Genomic DNA, 22,474 nt, shown 5'->3' on the forward strand with positions numbered 1-22,474 from the left:
CAGGGACTCGGGGAGGGGAGAAATGGGAAGTTGTTTAATGGGTATAGAGTTTCCGTTTTCTAAGATGAAGAAAGTTATGGGGATGGATGGTGGTGATGGTGACGCACATTATAAATGTATTTAATAGCACTGAATTGTGCACTTAAAAATGGTTAAGATGGGAAATTTATGTGTATTTTACCACAGTAAGAAAAGGGGGAAAAATACAAGCAGGCTAGAAAAACAGGATATATTATAGATGAAAACTTAATGGTAAATATGGTATCTCTTCATGAAACCCATTTAGTCCTATGCATGAGTTTAAAATTATGTTATGATGGGGCCAGCCTGGTGGCGCAGCGGTTAAGTTCACACGTTCCACTTCTCGGTGGCCCGGGGTTCGCTGGTTCAGATCCCGGGTGCGGACATGGCACCGCTTGTCAAGCCTGCTGTGGTAGGCGTCCCACATATAAAGTAGAGGAAGACGGGCACAGATGTTAGCTCAGGGCCAGTCTTCCTCAGCAACAAGGGGAGGATTGGCAGTAGTTAGCTCAGGGCTAATCTTCCTCAAAAAATAAATAAATAAATAAAATTATACTATCTTTAAACACAATAGAAATTAAAAAATTATTCAGAAAGTTTATATTTATTGGTTTACTTGAATTCCTAAGTTTTTCACTTGGGAACATAAATGAAACATGATTTTAAATTCTGAATAGAAAATTTTGTGTAGTGAGCTATAGGAATGAGGAAAGTCATTTATACTTCCGCCTACCACTGTTAGTTTTCTTTTACTTTGGACAAGCCACAAACCTCTCTGGGCCTCAGTTTCTCTATGTGCAAAATTAGGAGTTGTTCTGTATGATTTCACAGGTCCCTTCCAGCTCTAAAATTCTGTGTTTCTATTCCTATAATCTTTGAAGAAGCAAATCTCTAATGTGACTTTCAAGCTGTTTTGTAAAGAGGCGCCTCAGGAGCCAAGCCTCATTCACACCTCACCCCACACAAGGTCTGCTTTTATCTCTGGCATTATATATTTGGCTTCATTAATATATTAGGAATATATGACTTACGATTTCACTTGAAAAGGGCTTTTTTTCCAAAAGCGACTGCCCTGATCAGTCCCTTCTCCATGCAGATGAGATGGTAGCTCTGTTACATTGCATGTAGGTACAGGTGACATTTATATTGTAGGTTGGATTCACCAGGAAGCAGAGTTATGGTGGTTTAGCACAGCAGGGGTTTTTTTATTAGGAAGGTCCTTTGGGGTCAACAATTGTAGAAGGGAAGAGAAGGAAGCAGCCTTGGGCAGAGGGCAAAGTTGAACTGAGATGCAGGCCCAACAGCAGCATCAACCAACCCCCTAGGGAGCTCTGGAGCTAAAATGATTCGTCACAGTTATCCAGACTGAGCCAAAATGGCCAGGCCTTGACACTCCCACCTAGATCCATCTTTGAATATGAGCAGCCTGGGAAGGTATGAACTTGGGCAAGACTGCTCTCTCTAGCTGAGAACTGATAGCCAAAGACGATTGCCAGCAGCGTGGCCTTCCTTAAGGGCGTTCTGGGTGATGCATATCTAAGTCTGTCATAATTTGTGATCAATAAGATTATTTTATAAAGAAAGCAATCAATGTTTTATGAGAAATTTGCCAGTTTTGCATGAGTTCATGTCCAGAATCCTAGAAAAGCCTATATATCACTAAATTATATTATAAACAATGTTCTACCCATTATTTCATTATCCTGTTTTATTTTCTTTTTAATACTTGTCACTATCTAAAATTATATTATGTATTAATTTGTTTATCTATTATTTCATGAGTAGAAGGTAAATTTTATTAGTGCAAAAACAACCTGCTTTGTTCCACACTGTATCTCAACACTAGAACAGTGCCTGGCACAGTACAGGCACTCAGTAAATAATTATGGAATGAATGTATGAACACATAAACAAAACACAGGGAATGGATTACCAGATGCCAAACATTGTGCTATTTTGGTTCATTGAACATAATGGATTAAAAGGATTAAATAATCTTAAGTATTATCCTTATGGTTTAAAGACTTAAATGAATAGAGTTTCTCTAATAATAATACTCTAGACAATAGAATCATGTTTAATAAATACCAAACTATATGAATAAGGGTGGGGAATTTTTTGTCCCCTTTGGTTGTTACAGTCAAGCAGGCATCCTAAATTAGTCAAATCATAGATATGAAACAGATTACCATTTTACATTGGAAGTAAACTCACTTTTAAAGGCCAAGTGTAACTAGTAAGAGCGTGATTTGTGATTAACTGCTCTGCCTCCAGAATAAAGATGCCCTGATTTTAGCAGGACAGTTCTATCACAGATCAAGCCCCAAAAATGTAAAGTGGGACTCTGAAAATGTTCCCTTGGACGTCAGAATTTCGGGTTACTTCTTTCTCTCCAGTCTTTGCCTCTACTCTGGTCTTTCACAGGCCCTGAAGGGATCCTAATCTAATCTTCCTTTTGAGCAAGAACGATTTCATAAGTCTAAAAGTGCGTTCTGACAAAATAAACTTGAAGCACTTCTTTCATTTCCCCTTGCTAGTATTTGCCACATTGCCTTTTCCAATAACAAGAACATCACCATATCTCTAGACTGGTAGCTCCTCAAGGACGTCTCTCTTCACCTACCACCTAGTACGGTGTCTGTTGCATAGTAAGCACTCAATGTTTTGTGAACTAAAATGAAGGTGAGCTTTTATAGGACAGAACTTTATACCTCACTTCTTGGTTATTCACAAGTGACTCCAGGGCAAACTTTTAATCCAGTTTAGTGTTCATGCTATCACTTGGCCTGCTTCTGAGCCTCTACCCTACTCTTCGAAATCATCATGTATAGAGCAGTAGCAAACAGGTTTTAATATGGTCCTAAACAACAAAGTCTGTTTTTCAAATTTGTCAATTAAAAGGTATACTTTTATTTTGTTAAAGTTGAAAATCAATTATCTTTGCCTGCTACTGCCTAAGGTTTACTATAGATCATAAGACTAAATGTATTTGTTCATTAATTAATTTATTTTAGTTATGCCTAATGAACTCTAGTCATCATGGTCCCCTTATAAAGATTGTTTTAAAAAATGATTCTCTCCTAACTCCTAAAGCTTTATTTGGTCCTTCCTATTAGTCAATGTTCTTTTTTCTTTTTTCCTTCTTTAAAAAAAGAACAGCTTTCACCGTTTTCGTGGGAGAAAAAAAAGATATGTCCTTGAGGGTATAGGATGTTCTAGTTTAATTTTCACTTGCTTCAGTGGCCTTTCCTATTATTTTTGCTGAAGAGTGGGGTGGGTTCTTTGACTCTTCAGCTCACATTTGGCAAAGTAAAAGTAAATTAACATATGGAGGTAATGTTTCTTAAACAGAGCAGTCATACAAACCACCTCTTTATAGTAACATCTTTATCCTCTGCTTTCTGCTAGTCATTTTTTTCTCCCTAATAGCTATCTATCCATGTTAAGATAGTCTTTTCTATCTTTTTCTCCCCTGCCCCTAGCCCCAGCTTTTGATAGCTACACCTGCTTAGGCAATAATTTAATAATTTTGAAATGAATAAACAAGAGAGAGATGGTAGGTTTACTGATAACTTCTCCACCGTGTGAAAAGTGTGGGAGTCTGTAAAAAAGGCTTCTTGTCACTAGATAAAAGCCATTTTTAGATTACCTACTTCAACCCATGTAAAGGTGTGCTTGTGTGTGTGTCACTATTTTATGAATTTCTTAGAGTACAGAGTGGCAGGTTTTTATGAAATACAAATTTGAATTCTGTTAAATAATATAAGAGAAAATGTCGTTTTCTCCAAGTCTCCTCGGACCTATATTCTTGAGCTTATTTATTCAGCAAACGTTTACTGAATGCCTACTAAGTCTCAAGCATTATACTGGGTGCTAGGGAGACTGAGATTTTTCAAACCATACCTACTTTGCCTTCAAAACGCTCACAATCTCATGCACAGACAGACAAGGAAGTATGGTGAGTAGCATGATCAAGGTATACTCAAACATATCAGAGTCCAGGGTTAATTCCAAGTTAATCTAGAAACTCTAAACAAGTGACTACACCATGAATCTTCATTTCAGAAGCATCAGTAGTCACACTTAAGGAAAAACTTCTAAATAAAAGTCAAGCCCCTCGTCTAGGGTAAACTGCAAATGTGCTTCATGCTTCACATACTTCACTATATTGTATATAATTTTAATTCTTTTTACTAAAGATTTTGAACACACATTACGACAGCTTTTTTTTTTTTTTAAAGATTTTATTTTTTCATTTTTCTCCCCAAAGCCCCCCGGTACATAGTTGTGTATTCTTCGTTGTGGGTTCTTCTAGTTGTGGTATGTGGGACGCTGCCTCAGCGTGGTCCGACGAGCAGTGCCATGTCCGCGCCCAGGATTCGAACTAAGGAAACACTGGGCCGCCTGCAGCGGAGCGCGTGAACTTAACCACTCGGCCACGGGGCCAGCCCCGACAGCTTTTTTTTAATCTGAAGAAATTTTATTTTTTATGATGAAAGAACATAAATTTACAAGGTTAACATAGATTTACTTAAAACTGGTTCCCAATCATATTGGTGTTTCAAAGAGCTATTTTTTTGTTCCTGGATAATAATGTTTTAAAGATAAATTATAAACAAGCCATGTATTTTGTATTGGTAAAGTAGAACATGATATTTGTTCTTAATCTTCTAAAATCGTTCTTCAATATCAAAGACAGTATTGGCCCTCTCATCATTATTTGTAAAAATAATCTGCACTGGTGCCTAACTGCATAAAATAGCAAATTGACCCTTTTTGTTATATAATCTTAAATGTGTTCAGTTCAGAAACTCTGGGAGCCAGGTATAGTCATTTTCAAAGGGACTGCTACTTGAAGGAGCAATATAACCAACAGATAATATAGACAGCAAAGCTGATAGTTTAATTTGTTCTTACTTGCTTCTCAAGTCACATTCCTCTTATTTTAAAATTGCTTCATTATTTGTCTTCAATTTCAAGTTGCACTTGAAGTGGATAACCAGTGTTAGTCTAAAATTTTGCCCCATTTTGTGGTCTCTTGCATAATATTTGAAGACTTTTAGTATTGGTGATCTCTATTATGAAGCTGCTATGGAAAACTAAGAATTCTTTTATAACATGAAAAAATATTTTAGAGTGAAGCAAAGAATTATACTGTTAGCATTATTTATTATATTTAGAGTAGATTAAAATTTTGGACCTATTCTTCAGACTAACTTCTAAAATTGCATTATCTTTTAAATATACCTTAGTGGGTTATTTAATTGGCTGTGTGTTAACTAAAATCATTATGATTTCTGGTTTTAATTTTTCTGGTGTCTTCCAATATCCTTGAATTTAAAAACTTAGCAAATATAATTTGACTTTTAATTTGATAAGCAGGGTCCTGACCCACAAATGCTAATATTTATCTGAGAGAAAACAAACTAATATTAAAATTATACATATTTGTACATGAAAATATTTTGTTTTATTCTGTTATATGAACAGTGTGGATTCTAGTGTCACTGGTTATCTTTGTAAATCAAGTTACTACAATTTGAAACTTAACTGCTGCCACATCATTTGAGATCTCCCTCTCGGTCAATGCACTTAATTGTTAGCTAACTAATACTCACCAAAACTACAACTTGTTAAAGCCTCCTGCAAAACCACAGGCCTCTACCTAGTCCATCTCTTCTGATTACTGGCCTTTTGAAGCTTCTTGCTTTTCTGGAACTGTAATATTAAGTAAGATCAATTGGAGATAAATGTAATTTATTAATAAATATTCATCAACGTGAATGGTAGCAGATCCCAGTACCTTCCTCCCTAGAACCTTAAACCTAATGTATAGATCCAGTCCCACACCTAATCTCTCTCTGCCCTGTGAAATAAGATTTTAGATTTCCCAGGAATTAATGTAGAAAATTTTAAGTTAATCTATCAAGTACTTTTTATGAATTTCAAAAATGTGGCTTGAGATGCATTTTTAACCTACAGCACTATCTGATAGAACTTTCTGCAGTGACAGAAATGATCTATATCTGTACTGTTCAATATGGTAGCCATAGTTAGTGGCTACCTTGAAACATAGCTGCTGTGACGTAGGAACTGAATTTTACATTTTATTTAGTTTAAATATCCATGTGGCTAGTGGCTATCTTATTAGACAGCACAGCAGTAGAACATCCCTTGAATTTGACGTATATGCCCTCAATGGCGTTAAAGGTCCTTTCATTATTTGAAAACAAGATAGAACACAATAGAGTAAACTGGAAAACCTCTCTAAATATAGATGTAGTGGTAGAAACCTTCCCAACATCTGCAGCATTCTAAATTTATAAAAGGAAAAAAAAATTAGCCATGATAAATTTAATCATGGCTCTTGGCTTTTACATAAAAACCTGGATGTGAGATTTAATTTCCCTAAAGGAATATACGTGTTTTGACTTTTCAAAATTTTAGACTATATAATAAAATTTTATATTTTTTAAGCCTCTTTAATTTTGTTTTCTGATGAAGGAAAGAGCAATTATAAAAAAATATCAAATAGTCATGGACAAAATGCAAAACTGACTTCACACAAATGGTTTCTCCTAAAACCCTAAGGCAATAAGACAATTAATTTTTCCTTCCCTGTCCTGAATATGTACTATTTAAAAATCCCCCATAGTTGTACATGTTTTTGAGCTATTAATTATTATAGTATCTTTTTTTCTGAAGGGTTTAGAGCTACTTACTGACTGACCACTCCATCTTTTATAGAGAGAAGCATCACCCTTTGAAAGCATTTTCCCCTTTAAAAGTCATTTCAATTGCATTTGAGAAACATCCATTATTATCCTTCCAGGGAATGTTATTTTTCACTGGGCATTACAATAAGATTAATCATCTTTGCCTATCAAGAAGCACAGACTTGATTAAATCAGTCAAGGGCATTAAATTCCAGCTCTACTCACTCTGGTAACCATACTGAGACTGAGTTGAGGAAGAATTTGTGAAAGTATCATTTGGTTAAAATTGTATGCCTGTCTCTTTAAATCTAAAAAAAATCCTTTCAGAAGCTGTAGAGAGAAGGTGCTAGAACTGTGTACGATCATGACTGGAAAGCAGGATCCCTCAGTGACTGCCGACTCTTCCCAGCACAAGATAAAGAGGCAGTTCAGCACAAGCCTACACTGGTTCTAGGCAGAACGATGATCCTACCGAACAGATCTCAAATAAAATTAAATTGAGAAAGCAGATCTTTCAAGGGAATGAGGCGGAGGCTCGCTTTTATGTTAAAAGCAACCAGCATCTTCCTTGCTAGACATGGACATGACATTTTTAAAGGAATTATTTGGTTACAGCGTTTTAAGCAAACTGTTCTAAGGAGTCTGTACATTGCATTGTTTTTTCTATTCTTTTTTTCTTTTGCATATATGTAATTCTGGAGGTAAAGAAAAAGCCTGCCAGGGATTCAGAAGGCATCCCACTAGCGATCAGCTGACATTCCTAACTGAAGGCTGCAATGTGTTGCTTATTCATTTTGTACCGTGGGAGCTGCGGGGACTAGCAGAGAGCTAAACTATGCATTTCAAACAGCAGTGCTTGTGCAGAAAGAGGGGTGAGAGAGAGGCAGCCGGCGAGGAAAGAGCACAGCTGGACTTTCTCCTTGTTTTTATCCATTTCTGCAGGATCATGTATTCATAAGGGATGAGGCGGGCCACGGCGATCCCAGGCCTGAGCCGCGGCCTACCCAGTCAGTTCAGAGCCAGGCCCTCCACTACCGGAACAGAGAGCGCTTTGCCACGATCAAATCAGCATCTTTGGTAAGCAAACACCCCTCTACCCACCTTCCCTTCCTTCCCCTCCTCCCCATCTGGCAGCCTCTCGCCCTCCCTGAGCCTCTCTCGGCTTCATGGATGGGAGGAAAGGAGTCAAGAATGTTTTCTCCCTCCTAATAATTTTATTCATTTTAGAAAAAAATCTGTTGGCATAGCAACCTGATCTCAGATATTTAAGCATTGTCTACAGCATGGGGAAAAAAACCTTTGTGTGTGTGTGTGTGTGTGTGTATTTATATATGCTGTATGTGCAAAATAAAAGGCCTTTGAGATGAAGTTACTAACCTATCCAATTTTTAAAAGCTATTTGTCTTTTCATTGAAATAATAATGCTAAAAAATTATTTTAAAGGTATTCGATGTATGTGCATGCAGAGTACTATGCTTCTTTTTGTATAGATGCATGTGTGTCTGTAATGTGTACACACACCTCAAAAGACAAAACAATTTTTTAAATATATAGTTGCTGGCTGATGTATATAATTGTAGAAAATAAGATACTTGCTTCCCAGGGACGGATTGCTGGTTCGTTCTGGTTCATTCATTTATTTATTGCAACAATGGTAGTGGCTGCACTTCCCTATTTAACCCCTGAAGAATTTCCTGGCACCAGTAAAGCAAGAAGGGCTTTGTGGGAGAGGAAGGGGATGGTTGTGGAAGAAAAGATACTGTAGGATCCTTCAGCATTTTTACTATTGCAAATGTGATTGCTGGATGCCCTTGTAGTAGCAAAAGGGGTGTGTGCTGGAAGAGTTAGTTTTCATGCCTCCTCCCCTTGGCCCCCCACGCGTGCGCGTGCGCGTTCACACACTCACACACACACACACACACACACTCACACTCACATTGTTTCATCCTTGGCACTCTAAACTCTCTTTAATCTTTTGCTTCTGAATCTCACTTCTCAGCCAAAAAATTCTTGAAATATTAGTCGTTTTGCCCAATTGATGTTAGAGGTCACATGGGCAGGAGGAGTTAGTGTACATTGCCTGGCTATTACATTTAGAACCTATGATGACATCATCTGAAGCCGACCCAGAAATGATTCTTTTTCTTGTCCTATTTTTTAAACCTGATTTCCACTTTTATTTCTCAAGTCTTTTAAAGGCTTCGATTATCTTTGGAATTGATAATGGATTATAATTTTTAAAAACCCAAATGTAAGGAAAATGGAAGTTAAAGCACCTACATATTGCTATGCCTGCTGCTGTCTAAAAGCAAGCAATTTAATTTAGACTTCTTATAAATAAGCCTACCTTTAAGTTCTTTTGTATAGAAGTTTCTTGTAATCTCTTTAATGGGCAGTTTTTCGTTTTAAATGAATGCTACACTGTGTAATGGAGATCTTAAAGTGTCTACTGTGTATTTGGTAAGGATTCTGAAGCAACTAAAAAACATGCTTTTCAGTCTAAATAAAGCATCATGAAATTATTAAATATCTTTATGCCATGATATCTGACAAAAGAAGAAATACAGAATTTATGGAATATTACTACTTACCACTGACTCTTGTGAGACTGCACATTTATCCAGACCTGTTCATGGTGAAAAGAGAGGAGAAATGAACAACAACTGAGAATCAGAGCACCATAAGCAGGTTTTGAATGTGAAGCAGACGTTATACCAAGTGGATTTTCCCCCTCTGGGACGGCTTCTCTTCTTTTCTCACTTGCCACACCCTCATTCCCACATCATATATTCATGACCTCTCCTACCTCCCAGTAAGATGTTACTACTGCCATGCCAGAGTGATCTCACGCTCGCATTTGTGAACTCACCCAGGGCTACTCTGTGTGCGTATCAGCCATCACAGTCTCCCTTCCTGTGGATGATGAAAGCTGCTTCCCTACTAGGCCACCTCAGGGCTATGGGCAAAATAGCCCCAGGAAGCCCTTTGACTCCTACAGGCTTCGTGGAGCCCATCCAGAGAACAGCTGAGATCAGTCTCTCTGATGGACATTGATTTGCTACAAGGCCCCTGCCCCTATATTAAGTTAAAAACAGAGTAGCTGATAAGCTGTTGCTGTAGCCACAAAATAAGCTGTTTTAGTGGAAAACCTCTCCAAATGTAATCCTTTGGGATTCACGGTGAGATTGATGGAAGTTTATCAGAGTTCAGTGGTATTTGTATCTAGAGGTTTTTAGGGACACAAAAATGGAAGGGAGAAGTGGCATGATGTTGTATGGTTCTCTGTCCCATTTGGACGATCTAACTATTGGTATGGATATTTTAATGTATGTTATTAAGCACAACAGTTCTGCTACCCAAAGACTAATTCTAATAGGAATATATAAATCAGGACACAAATATCAAAAAGAAATATCTAATTTTTAAAATATTTCATGAATCTTATTTTAAATGAAAAGGATTAAAATTACTTAAATGACATAAAAGTAAGAGCACAATCATGGGAAAATGAAGGTCCGGTATAATGAATATTCAAGTTTTCATTGAAACATCTCTTCACTTCTCATAGTTGTTGGCAAAACTATATTGATTTATTTATTTTGGTTTTACTCTTTCTTTAAAATCTTATAGCAGAAGTGCTAACAAGCCATAGAGTGATCTAAAAGTGAACAGCAAAAATAAAAAGAAGAATTTAGAAATTCATTTTTCAATTATTAGATAAATAAGTGATGAGTGTATATTTTAAATAGACTTGCAAACTGACAAAAAAAATTACGGTTCCTCAAATTTGTTTTATCAGCCTACCCCTTCTACATAAGCCTGAAAGAGACCTAGCTCTGTGATTTTTCCCCTTAGCTTTTCTTTCTACATTGTGCTTTCTAGTAGGGTTATTGACAAGTGTATGAAGCCTGTGGGTTTACAGGCTTTTACTGCTAGATGTTTTTCTATTTTGGCTCCTTAAAACTGAGATTTTTGTGTTATTATGCACTGCTGCACAATTGCATTTGTAACAAAGGAAAAGCAAGGACTGCAAACCTTGATACTAGAGGAAACCCTGAGGAAACTTTAGAATTATCTATTTTTTTAATTATAATCATTTAAGGGCAGAGATTATTGACCTTATTTTGAAGAATTAGGAAAACGAAGGGCATTTCCTGGAATCTTTTTTATTTTATCCTTTCTTCTGTTAAGAAAGTTCATGTTGGTCGAATTCGTCCTCTGGAGAAAGGAGTTGTTTTTATACTTCTTCAGAATTACTCCTCTGACTTCTTGGGCCTTAGAGATGTGCCTTCCTTGAGTTTTTATTGTTGATGAATGGAGATCCTAATGTTTTTATTAAATTAGTGGCCCATAACAGTGTTTTCGGCTGTTGTTACACCTGATGTCATGTCTTCTTAAAATTTCATAATATCCTGGGTCACTGGCAGTTCCCATAGTAGATGTTAATATAAAGAGCGCCAAACTCATATCGATCAGATAATTTAGCTTTTGGCCTTATGAAGGAATTCTCACTGAGATGCAGTGGTCTTACCACACAAATGAATTTACATTAGAATACACATTACGGAGAGGGGCATAGAACTCTTAGTTTCTAATCTCCAGGGAAGCATGTAGGAGAAAATCATTATTGTTCTATCCATGCAAATATAGATTCTTTTACTTTGGTTTTACCCTATTCAGTAGAAAAATCTCATATAAAAATGGAGTCTTCATTTGGATTTTAAAAAATGCAACCTAATTAGTCAGCTACTTGTGAAATTGGGTACCTGCATGAGTTTGATAGACAAGCATAAAAATATTAGAGCCTCAGCAGTAAATGTTACTGTTTCACCTCCTATGAGCCCGGCTGTTCTGTATCTAAATGCTTGAAAATGTATTCTCTTCCTAGATAGTGTGTGTATCAGAGGATGCTTATCAAAATATTGTTTTTCCTTTTTCTTGGCTTCTGAATCTCACTGAGATCATTGCTGATACCACTTTTCACCTGTGCTGCCCAATCTATATGCCCAGCCCTCATGACCAAAGTCTCCCAATAAACATGTGTTGAATGAGTGAATGAACAAATGAATGAATGACACCTCTTCCAGTCCTGCTGTCACATGAGAATTTGGATTTATAAGTGTGCGTTTCAAAGTTCATGTCGGTTTTTCTGTATAAAGCAGAATTACCTGTTGTCAGTTATTACTTTTAGTATGAACTTAAAATATTTTTTTCCTAGGTGTTCTAAACTGTGGAATGTCAAATTTCTGGTGCCAAAATGTGACTCACTGTATTCTTTTTAATTGCTGTAAATTTCATTTGTTCTAAGTGCTGAGGTGGCCAGTTTTATCATGCACGTTATTTTGATTCTTACACACAATTAATCCTGTAAGTTGGCTTTGATCTCTTAAGAGGGTAACATTATCAGCCACCATGCTCCTCTTTTATGTTCAGTAAGTTGCTGATTAGCCTTCTAGTGCAGTGTTCTGTACTTGGTAGGCATGTAGTACACTTTGGATGAAATGGTTTGTTTTAGGGCTAATTTTGTTGGAATTAAATAGGGTGGGATGGAATGGTTGTAGAAACTTTCTCAAAAAAGTTCAGTCCTCCTTTATGGTTCTTTATTTTTTATATATTTTTCAAGGTATATGAAATAGTTAATTCAGATTCAGAAATTATGCATAGTTATTTTGTAATCCACAATCTGGATGCAAGTACAGTTTTACAGTTAAACTTGCCCTTTCTCTTGGATGCACTTCTTCTCATCTATGTCCCCATCACCAGAAATGCTTAGTGGAGGGAAAAAGAGACATGTTACTCAGAGCCTGTCAGGAAAAGGAAGGAAACCAACATATATTGAACATTTCCTATGTGTCAGACACCTTGCTGGACACAAGTGTTATCTCATCAGCGATCTCATCATAGCAGTAGTTCCTCTTTACATATGAAGAAACTGAGAGACTTCAAGAGGTGAAGTAGTTTGCCCAAGGTCAGTTGTATGATAAGGGATGGAATGAGATTTATCTCCAAGTAACCTACTGGGTATGGCAAAGTGAAACTGCCCACTTTCAGTTGATCACATTTTTGAGACTACCATTGTGAAAACTACAGTCACTACATTTCTATAACTTTCTCTCATTTTTAGACTTATTCGATTTATAACTTAGACATACCACTCTCTTCGGCTTTGAATTTTTTAGGTGTTGATTCCCTCCATTAATTCTTAACAGAAAGTTTTATTCTTTTTGGCCTTGATTATGTGAATTTCCTCAGGCATTTCAAGAATCATAGGACCTTGGTTCAAATCCCAGGCTTTATAAAAATTAAAAAGGTAAATTACATGTGAAAGTACATTGTAAACCATAAAGGATGATAAACTTATGAGCTATTTTTTTATTCTATTGACCAAATGGTGTATCTGTAAGATACAGAGTATGAACTTAAAACACACAGGCATACATAACTGTAGATAACATATTTTTTATATATTTCATGTTAGACTTCACAAATGAAACATCTGGTTATACTTTCATTTAAATTCATCTGTCTGGCTCGAGCATGGAATTATAAAACTATCTCTATATATTCCTCGAAAGACAATTACTTTGAAACTTAGAAAGTTTAGGTGTACAAATGGAAGGTGATATTAGGAGCTTAAGAAGGTGATTATCCCAATTATGGGAAGCATTTAAAAGCCAAGTGTCTCTCCTGGAATTCAGTGATGTACAATGACAGCGTGTTGAGCTTTGTAATTTGTCTTTGCTACATACTTGTATGATCTGGTATGCAGTAAGACCACCTTCCTCACAGGGACTCACCCGCCAATTAGGATGGAAAATGTTCTTGACACAACTCATTAGCGTTTTATCTTCAGGCCGCTTGGTTTAGGGAAATTGCCATCCTGAGAATATTTTATTGACCACAAGCCTGTCAAACATTCCACTAGCAAGTTTTAAATGTGTCATGATAGCTTCTGAGTGTGCCGTGCCTCAGCTTTGGGAATCTGATTAAAGAAGGAATACCAAAATAAGAAAAAATAAGTATATGAGTAAAACATATCTCACACTCATTACCCTGGAACAGACACTTGACTGCCATGTTTGTCTGAAAAACAAGTGAGTTCAGAAAGGAATAAATGGTATCCTTTCTGTTGATTCAAATTGTTTTTCCCCCCACAATGAACTTTAGGAAGGCACAGCATGAGAAAATGAAATATACACATAGATTTCAAACTACTTCTTTCCTTCCTTGTATCATGAAATAAGTCCATTTAAAAAAACCATGTTATTGTGATGACAAAATAGACAATTTATTTTCTTTAGAGTATTAGACTCCTCTTTGGTGATGCTATCCTTTTTTTTTTTTTTGAGCTTGAAATATCTTCTCCTCGATTCCTCATACTTTAAAGAGAATTGTCCTTTAAAAAAGAGTAATGAATATGAAACCTAGTGTTAGTTTCAGCTGGAAAGGTTTCAAAGTTCGGCTAATGTTTAATGGTATACTTTGATAATACTATCCAGTTACAAAATAGCACTCTCTTGATAGTAAGGACTCAGTCTAGTGTGCAGGGACACCTTCTAAAAAGAGCAGAGAAACAAACTCTTCTTTGTATAAAATGCACTTTGACCCATAAACTGAAAATAGTAGAGAGAATTAATAGCAGCATGAAAATTTCCAGTAAAACTTGTTTGAGGTTTAAGTTGAGGAAAAGTGGCTTGTAGTAGATAGGAGTGACAATTACTTAGTGACAAAAACACAAAAACTAAAGTTATAGTTTTGTAATTAAATTATTTTTTCTAAAATAGGAAAGAGGAGAAGGAAGTGACCAGGGAATCTAACAGGAAATAAAGAGGGGTGATAAATTGAAGGAAGGACTGGAAAATCAGAAAAGGTTTAATAGAAAAAAAAAAGAGAGATGCCAAAATTTACTGTCTTCACTTTGTTGGCTATTCACTTGAGAATGGGTTAAGGAAAAATTATTAAGACCAGTAGCCATCCAAAAATCATAGAAATGCTTTCTCCTCTTTAAGAGGGCAAGTAAATGTATTGTGACTTATCTCTTTTGCAGGGAAGGAGAGGAGGGAGACAGATGATTTAAAAGAAGGGAGTTCTCTCTCTTTCTCTTTCTCTCTCTCTGTCTCTGTCTCTCTCTCAATTCATATTAAGAGTAGAAAATAAATCTTGTTCAAACTATTTTAAAAGGGTATTCAAGATTCCTGTGACTGTTAGAGACATGATCCTTAACAACAAACAAGCAGTATGATATAGTGCAGTGGTTCTCAGCCAGAGGGACATTGCCAAATATCCAGAAAATTTTTTGATTGTCTTGACTTGGGAGGTGCTACTGGCATCTAGCGGGTAGGCCAGGGGTGCTGCTAAACATCCTACAATGTACAGGGCAGTCCCTCAAAACAAAGAATTATCTGACTCATGTCAATAGCACCAAGGTTGAGAAATCCTGGTATAGTGGAAACATAGCATGGCTCTGGAATCAGACAGACATGAGTCTGAATCCCAATTCCACTCCTTATTAGCTGTGTGACCTTGAGCATACATATAATGATATATCAAAAATATATAAATATATTTTTGCTGAATGAGTAAATTGATTCCCTCAAGTCTCAATTTCTTCATAAAATGGGGGTGGTAATACCTACCTCATTAATGAATAAAATGAGTGAGTGAATGAGATGGTTTTTAGGATTAGAGATAAGGTATATAAAGAACACCCAGCACAGGGCCTAGTACAGGTGAGTGTTCAGGAAATAGTAGGTAAATTGATGGTTACAATGATAAATAAAATTATGCCAGAGCATTCCTCTACTTTGCCTCCCATGAACCTGGTTACCTGAGTTCTCTCCCCCACCCCAAATCAGGTTACACGCCAGATCCATGAGCATGAGCAGGAGAACGAGTTGCGGGAACAGATGTCAGGTTATAAGCGGATGCGGCGCCAGCACCAGAAGCAGCTGATCGCCCTGGAGAACAAGCTGAAGGCTGAGATGGACGAGCACCGCCTCAAGCTACAGAAGGAGGTGGAGACACATGCCAACAACTCGTCCATCGAGCTGGAGAAGCTGGCCAAGAAGCAAGTGGCTATCATAGAAAAGGAGGTCAGTACGTGCACACCTGCCTTCGTGCCACAACCACGCCAAGCCTGTTCCAGTCAGGGGCATCATGTTAGCAGGAGACAAGAGTAGTGTGATTTTTGGTGATAGAGAAACAGTATTGCCTTGGTGTGTGTGTTGGGGTGGGGGGAGGTTTATGAGGCTTCTTATAATTGTCATTAAAAGCTAAAATAGTAACTGAGGTATATATCACATTCCTGTCTATTCAAATACATTCTGAGCATCAGTCCCTTGATGGGAGTCTGGGTACAAATAAAAAGAAGCAAGATGCTTCTATCCGATGGAAACTTGCACAGTTCGGGTATGTTACTTTGCCTGCCACACCCACAGTCCTCTTCAAAGGAAAGCTGCTCTACAGACAGTCCCTTTTTGTGGTGATAATCCCTGCCTACAGCTGATCGGACCAGGGGTGGGCACCTGACCAATGGCAGTGAGTAAGCTGGCTATTGCTTGGGTCTTCTAGGGAACATCTCTCTTCCCCATCCAGGTTCTAAACAAATTTTAAAAACAGACAAGAGGGTAAGGCAGATAGAGAGTCAAAATACCACCTTTATTATTGATAAATGTTAGATAGAAGTGATTTATGTCCCAAGGAAAACAGACCTAATAATACTGAACAAGATTAAACAGACCTCCCGACCCAACCCAGGCACTGCCAGTGCTAAGCCAGTCACCTCCCCTCACCCCCCGTGAGACTTACATAGTGCAGAAAAGCAGAGTGAACCTGTGGTCCCTGGGGACGCTGTTTCAGTAATTAAGCTCACTGTCTCCACATGGAAGGAAACATCAGAACTGTAGAAGAAATATCCCCCCAATAGCCATCTATTCGTGAGGCCATCTGGCATGAAAACTTCTGCCTGAACAGGGATGATAATGATTAAATAAACCAATCAGATTCTTTCTTGGGAATTCAACTTGATAAATATGTGGAGAGAACTGTTCATAATGGAAGAATTGTTGATAATGGAAGCTAAAGGTGAGAAGATCCACAAAGAGAACCATGAAGCATAATTCCCTCTCTATCCCCCAGGTACCTCATCTTACATACGTGCTTCAGCGAAGGGTTCCTCGATCCTTAGATTTGGTCACTTTCAGGAGCCAATATTTATTGAGTTATCTTTTATTTGGGCTGTGTTCTATCTACTCAGGAGCCCCCCAAATGTCCTGGTCTCAGACTGCTGTGGATTGCAGCAGGTGCCTAAGAAATCAAATGTCACTAGCTTTGCCTATTATACTGGAGGTGACCCCACTAGGAAATCTGATAGTTGGAATAATTTATTGATTAGAGTTGGATTCTTGGAATAAAACTGGCCAGTCATGGTTATTTATCCATTTATCCATTTTTATAATTTAACCCTTGGGCTACCAACAATATGATAAAAAGTCTTTTGTTATAATCCTTAGTTTACCTTTCATGCCGTGTATTTTTTTGTGTGTTCAATAAAACGTGGTTTGGGTTTACCTTCCTATTTTTCCCATAATTAGGGATATATTTTTCAATGGTAAAAATTTCAATTTTTTGTTTGTTTAAAACATGAGAAAATCAAAGCATTTCCTTATTTTTTAATTAATTTGTTTAAAAATATTACATTATTCAACACTTACAGACTCTTTTAATGTAGTGGAGAATATAGATAGCTGAATTCTGTGTGAAGATCAAGTCATCCTAGATCAATCGTATTTGTTATTTTATCAGGCAAAGGTAGCTGCAGCAGATGAGAAGAAGTTCCAGCAACAGATCTTGGCCCAGCAGAAGAAAGATTTGACAACTTTCTTAGAAAGTCAGAAGAAGCAGTATAAGATTTGTAAGGAAAAAATAAAAGAGGTAAGAATACCGATATTTGTAGTCACCAAGTTGCCATTAGAATGGTTGGAACTTGAAACTGATTCATCTTACATTGTGATCATACATTCATCTTGCATTGTGTAGTCTAATCCAGTGATTCTCAAACTTTACATTAGAATCACCTGAAATTCTTATTAAAACAGATTGCTGACCCACCCCTAGATTTTCTAATTCAATGAGTCTAGGGTGGATTTTGAAGCACGCATTTCTAACAAGTTCCCAGGTGATGCTGATGCTGCTGGTCCCGGCACCACACTTCAAGAACCCTTGTGCTAACTGTAAACCATTCTTGCCTACTTCCGGTTTATTCTCCACACTTCAGCCAGAGGCATCTTTTCAAACGATGAGTCTTGTCATATCTCTTCATGTTTTTAACGTTTACTGGCTTCCCATTGCTCTTAGGATATAGATCAAAATACTAGAAGTCCCTGCGTGGTCTGCTACCAGCCTCCCCTCCAGTCTCACCTCACACCAGTGTTCCCCCATCTGCTTACCTAACCCTCACTCTTCGCTGCTTCTGCCACAATTGTCATATTTTGGTTCCTCAAATGTGTCAAGCCCTTCTCCAAGGTCTTTGCTCACACTGTTTCTTCTGCCAGGATGCTCTTCCCACCCTCCCACCCCAAATCCCACCCTGACCACAATTCTGCTGTTAATTCCTTGTAAGCTTCAGGATTGCTTATTAGTACCTTAACTTAAACATTGCTTCCCCAGGGAAGCCTCTCCTGACTGCCTCTACCAAGACAGGTGCCGTGGGTTTCATAACACTAGTTTTCAATTATGCATTTTTTTTAGTGATGATTTGCGCTACTTACCCTAGTAGCTGGTAAGTGATAAGAGCAGAGGCCATGTCTTTTTGTTGTTGTTGTTCATGCCTGTATCCCTGTTTCCAGTAAGGTGAATATTTGATGAATGATTGATTGATTCTTGAATGTTTGGTTGAAGACCGCTAGTGGACTTAGAGAGTCCTCCTGAGGAGCTGCAGTTTGATCTAAAAGCTCAGATTCCTTCAGTCCTCCCTTTGCCAGTGCTCACAGGCGACTTGCCTGCAGTTCCATAGACTGCCCTTCTCATACGACGGGGTTTCTTCAGTCCTCCCTTTGCCAGTACTCACAGGCGACTTGCCTGCAGTTCCATAGACTGCCCTTCTCATACGACGGGGTTTCTTCAGTCCTCCCTTTGCCAGTACTCACAGGCGACTTGCCTGCAGTTCCATAGACTGCCCTTCTCATACGACGGGGTTTCTTCAGTCCTCCCTTTGCCAGTACTCACAGGCGACTTGCCTGCAGTTCCATAGACTGCCCTTCTCATACGACGGGGTTTCTTCAGTCCTCCCTTTGCCAGTACTCACAGGCGACTTGCCTGCAGTTCCATAGACTGCCCTTCTCATACGACGGGGTTTCTTCAGTCCTCCCTTTGCCAGTACTTACAGGCGACTTGCCTGCAGTTCCATAGACTGCCCTTCTCATACGACGGGGTTTCTTCAGTCCTCCCTTTGCCAGTACTCACAGGCGACTTGCCTGCAGTTCCATAGACTGCCCTTCTCATACGACGGGGTTTCTTCAGTCCTCCCTTTGCCAGTACTCACAGGCGACTTGCCTGCAGTTCCATAGACTGTCCTTCTCATACGACGGGGTTTCTTCAGTCCTCCCTTTGCCAGTACTCACAGGCGACTTGCCTGCAGTTCCATAGACTGTCCTTCTCATACGACGGGGTTTCTTCAGTCCTCCCTTTGCCAGTACTCACAGGCGACTTGCCTGCAGTTCCATAGACTGCCCTTCTCATACGACGGGGTTTCTTCAGTCCTCCCTTTGCCAGTACTCACAGGCGACTTGCCTGCAGTTCCATAGACTGCCCTTCTCATACGACGGGATTTCTTATTTGTAGACTACTAGTATATTAAGGTTTAATAAAACTCAGCATGGGGCATTCTTCTAGTGTATGAAATCATTCATTTGAGCTTACATTCTAAGTTAACAATATGGGACTTAGCAACGTTCCTCTCTGATTGTTTTTAATGAGGAAATGAAAGCAAGTGGGTGTGAGTGAGCCTCAGGATCTTTTGCCCTGCCCAGATGAGTCCCTGGTAATTGTTAGGCCTGTCAGAAATTTGTATTTGATCCACACTTCCCACTGAATGGGAAGAATCTCTGAGACTATAGGATCTAGAAAACCAGGCTGTAGAGATAAATAGCCTAACTAAGAAGATTCACATTTTCTCTCGTTATTGCTTGAGCCTAATTATTCTATCATAACAGATGTGGCTGGATCACAGAGACAACCTTGATTTTTCAGTAAGAAATTTTGAAATTTTCCCAGCTGCACGTTCATTTTTACGTCTATCTTATTGTGTTCACTCATGCTCTGGAGGCCATACTTTATGACTGCAGCCGCCATTCTGAGCTTTTGTTAACACCAAGGTGTTTGGAGATTGCATGAACTCCACCTTTAGAAGATCCCCTACAGAATGGCATTCGAGAGTCCCCACTCAGTCTTTAGGCATAACGTTATTTTTGGTTCACTATACTCAGGTTTATGAGTGCAAGAGACAACAGGCCTCAGCATAAGTCTTTCAACATCCTCCTGAAGAAAAACAGGCCTAAACCTAATTTGCGATAGCCTCAGTAAGCCTTTCTGTGCACAGCTAATATTACTCCGTACGAAGTACAGCTTAGTTCAGACTATTTAAAGTGGCACGTATATTTAGATATGGGTATACTTAAAGGTATTGTCCTTGTGATGACAAAACAATCTCCACTATCCCCACTATTGATAGATAATAGGAGTGTGAGTAAAACAGAATAATGGATGGTGCAGAAATAATTTATTCTTGCTTTTGGAGTGAATTTTTATGATCATATTTAGATTTGGGTGTGAAATGTAGTGGTTAATGCCAAACCTAGTAGCAAAGCTGTGGCATCAAGAGATGAGTCACCCAGCCTTTCTGTTGTGATCCCAGCTTACTCCATGCTAGAAACAGCTCTTGCTCTTGTTGATTCTAATATTTCACTGGAACAGGAAAGTTGAAAGTTGATTTACCAGGACTTCTAGGCCAAGTGCAAGAATAATCTAAATAGAGATGTATGATGTCTGCATCACTAAACATTAAGTAAAATAGGTGTTAGCAGTTAAAGGAGATCTCAACTGAGTGAGTAGTTAACTAAATATTATAGGTCAAGCTTGCCACTACGAACAAAGACGAGTACACTGTACCTTCTCTAAAGTGGTCATCTTACTTTCCCCATAGATTAACCTCTTCTTAACTCTTCTGATTCACTGCTTTCTTCCTTTTATCCATATGGTCTGGAATAATTATGAATTTTGTCCTTTTGAAAATATAGGTGGTTTGTTTACCCTCTAATCCCTAATGAAGAGTGCTTTTTCCTGAAATTCAAACTAGTGACATTTGCAGAGTCACCTCCAGTCTTTGAAATCTGTCTGCTTCTCTCAGTATTATTACCACTTCCTTTGTCCAAGCTACTATCATCTCTTGGCTGGACCTTTGCACTAGCCTCCTAGCTGTCTCCATGGACGTGCTCTTCCTTGCTTCATTCTGTTCTCCACGTGGCAACCAGAGTCATCTTTTTGAAATGCATCTCATTATGACACCCCAATATATATAAAATCCATTTCTCCTATGCTAAATATCAGTGTCCTTAACTTGGTCTATAAGGCCTCTAATGGTCCTGCCCACCTGTCCAGCCTCATTTCATGTCACACTGCACCAACTACTCTGGCCTTCTTTCAGTTCCTTGATCATATCATGTTTCAGTTAACCCACCTTAAGGGTTTTGCACATGCTGTGTCCTCCACCGAGAGTATCCTTCCCTCTCCTTTTCCACTGGTTAACGTCTACAATTTTTCAAATTTCAGCTTAGGTGTTACCAAGGGCAAATATTTTCTATTAAACGTCCTTGTAGAACCAAGTACTTCACCTTCACAGCAATTATCACAGTAATTTTCAGTTCATTTCTGTGGTTCTTCAATTAATTTTTTATTTCAGACTAAAAAGCCCCATGATGGTAGATATGTTCTTTTGCCCGCCATCATATCCTTGTGCCTTGCATATGCCTGTCACATGATAGCAACTAGTAAGTGTGTGTTGATTGAATAAGTGAACAAATAATTTCTGACAGTGAAAAGCCAAAAACATGGAAACTAACAAGTCTCCCTCTCAATACTCAATTAATTGACAAAATTGTTGGGGATGAGGGATGTGCGACACCAAGCCTTTCTGTCCTTGCATTCTCATTTGCTTTCCAAATAATCTTAGTTCCTTTTGCTTAATGAGACCAGCATGGATTTTTTTCTTTTTTTCTTTGTGAAGGAGATGAATGAGGACCATAGCACACCCAAGAAAGAAAAGCAAGAGCGGATATCCAAGCATAAAGAGAACTTGCAGCACACACAGGCTGAAGAGGAAGCCCACCTTCTGACTCAGCAGAGACTGTACTACGAAAAAAACTGTCGTTTCTTCAAGCGGAAAATAATGATCAAGCGGCACGAGGTGGAGCAGCAGAACATTCGGGAGGTATTTGTTATGTTCATAACTATTGTCATTAATGTATGGGACAAAAAGCTTTATGAGGATTGTGACCATTTTGTCCGTCATCTGTTTTGTCCAGTCCTATATCCTTAGCCTCTTAGTCTTCAGTGCAGTGCCTGACACAATGTAGGCACACAAAAAAGTAAGGGAATGAATTTACTACCAACAAGAGAAAGCCATTTACAGAACAAGGGATCAACCTTTTCCAAATCAATGCAATAGAATTTTGTTGAACACC

General features: G+C 38.3%; 1 protein-coding gene and 1 long non-coding RNA gene across 11 annotated transcripts in view; one reads left to right on the forward strand and one right to left on the reverse strand.

Moving 5' to 3' along the window:
- LOC138915205 (uncharacterized) overlaps positions 1 to 9,669 on the reverse strand; it is a 35,259-nt gene extending 25,590 nt beyond the window's left edge. Inside the window, exons 1-3 of one of the 2 annotated variants that reach the window (XR_011420806.1) lie at positions 9,607 to 9,639; positions 9,329 to 9,363; positions 4,369 to 4,490 (exon numbers count right to left, since the gene is read on the reverse strand). This is a non-coding gene — a long non-coding RNA (uncharacterized lncRNA). Of the gene's footprint in view, positions 1 to 4,368; positions 4,491 to 9,328; positions 9,364 to 9,606 lie in introns of those variants that run through there. The other variant, XR_011420807.1, reaches the window with a different exon arrangement.
- TAOK3 (TAO kinase 3) overlaps positions 1 to 22,474 on the forward strand; it is a 169,512-nt gene that overhangs the window by 129,574 nt on the left and 17,464 nt on the right. For all 9 annotated transcript variants that reach the window (XM_001490500.7, XM_070220090.1, XM_005612567.4 and 6 more), the window contains 4 exons: positions 7,680 to 7,814; positions 15,593 to 15,829; positions 17,541 to 17,669; positions 22,018 to 22,221. In XM_001490500.7, the coding sequence (XP_001490550.1) occupies positions 7,680 to 7,814; positions 15,593 to 15,829; positions 17,541 to 17,669; positions 22,018 to 22,221 (705 nt within the window). The remainder of the gene's footprint in view (positions 1 to 7,679; positions 7,815 to 15,592; positions 15,830 to 17,540; positions 17,670 to 22,017; positions 22,222 to 22,474) is intronic.

The sequence above is a fragment of the Equus caballus genome, chromosome 8, assembly GCF_041296265.1.
Source record: "Equus caballus isolate H_3958 breed thoroughbred chromosome 8, TB-T2T, whole genome shotgun sequence".
NCBI lineage: Eukaryota > Metazoa > Chordata > Mammalia > Perissodactyla > Equidae > Equus > Equus caballus.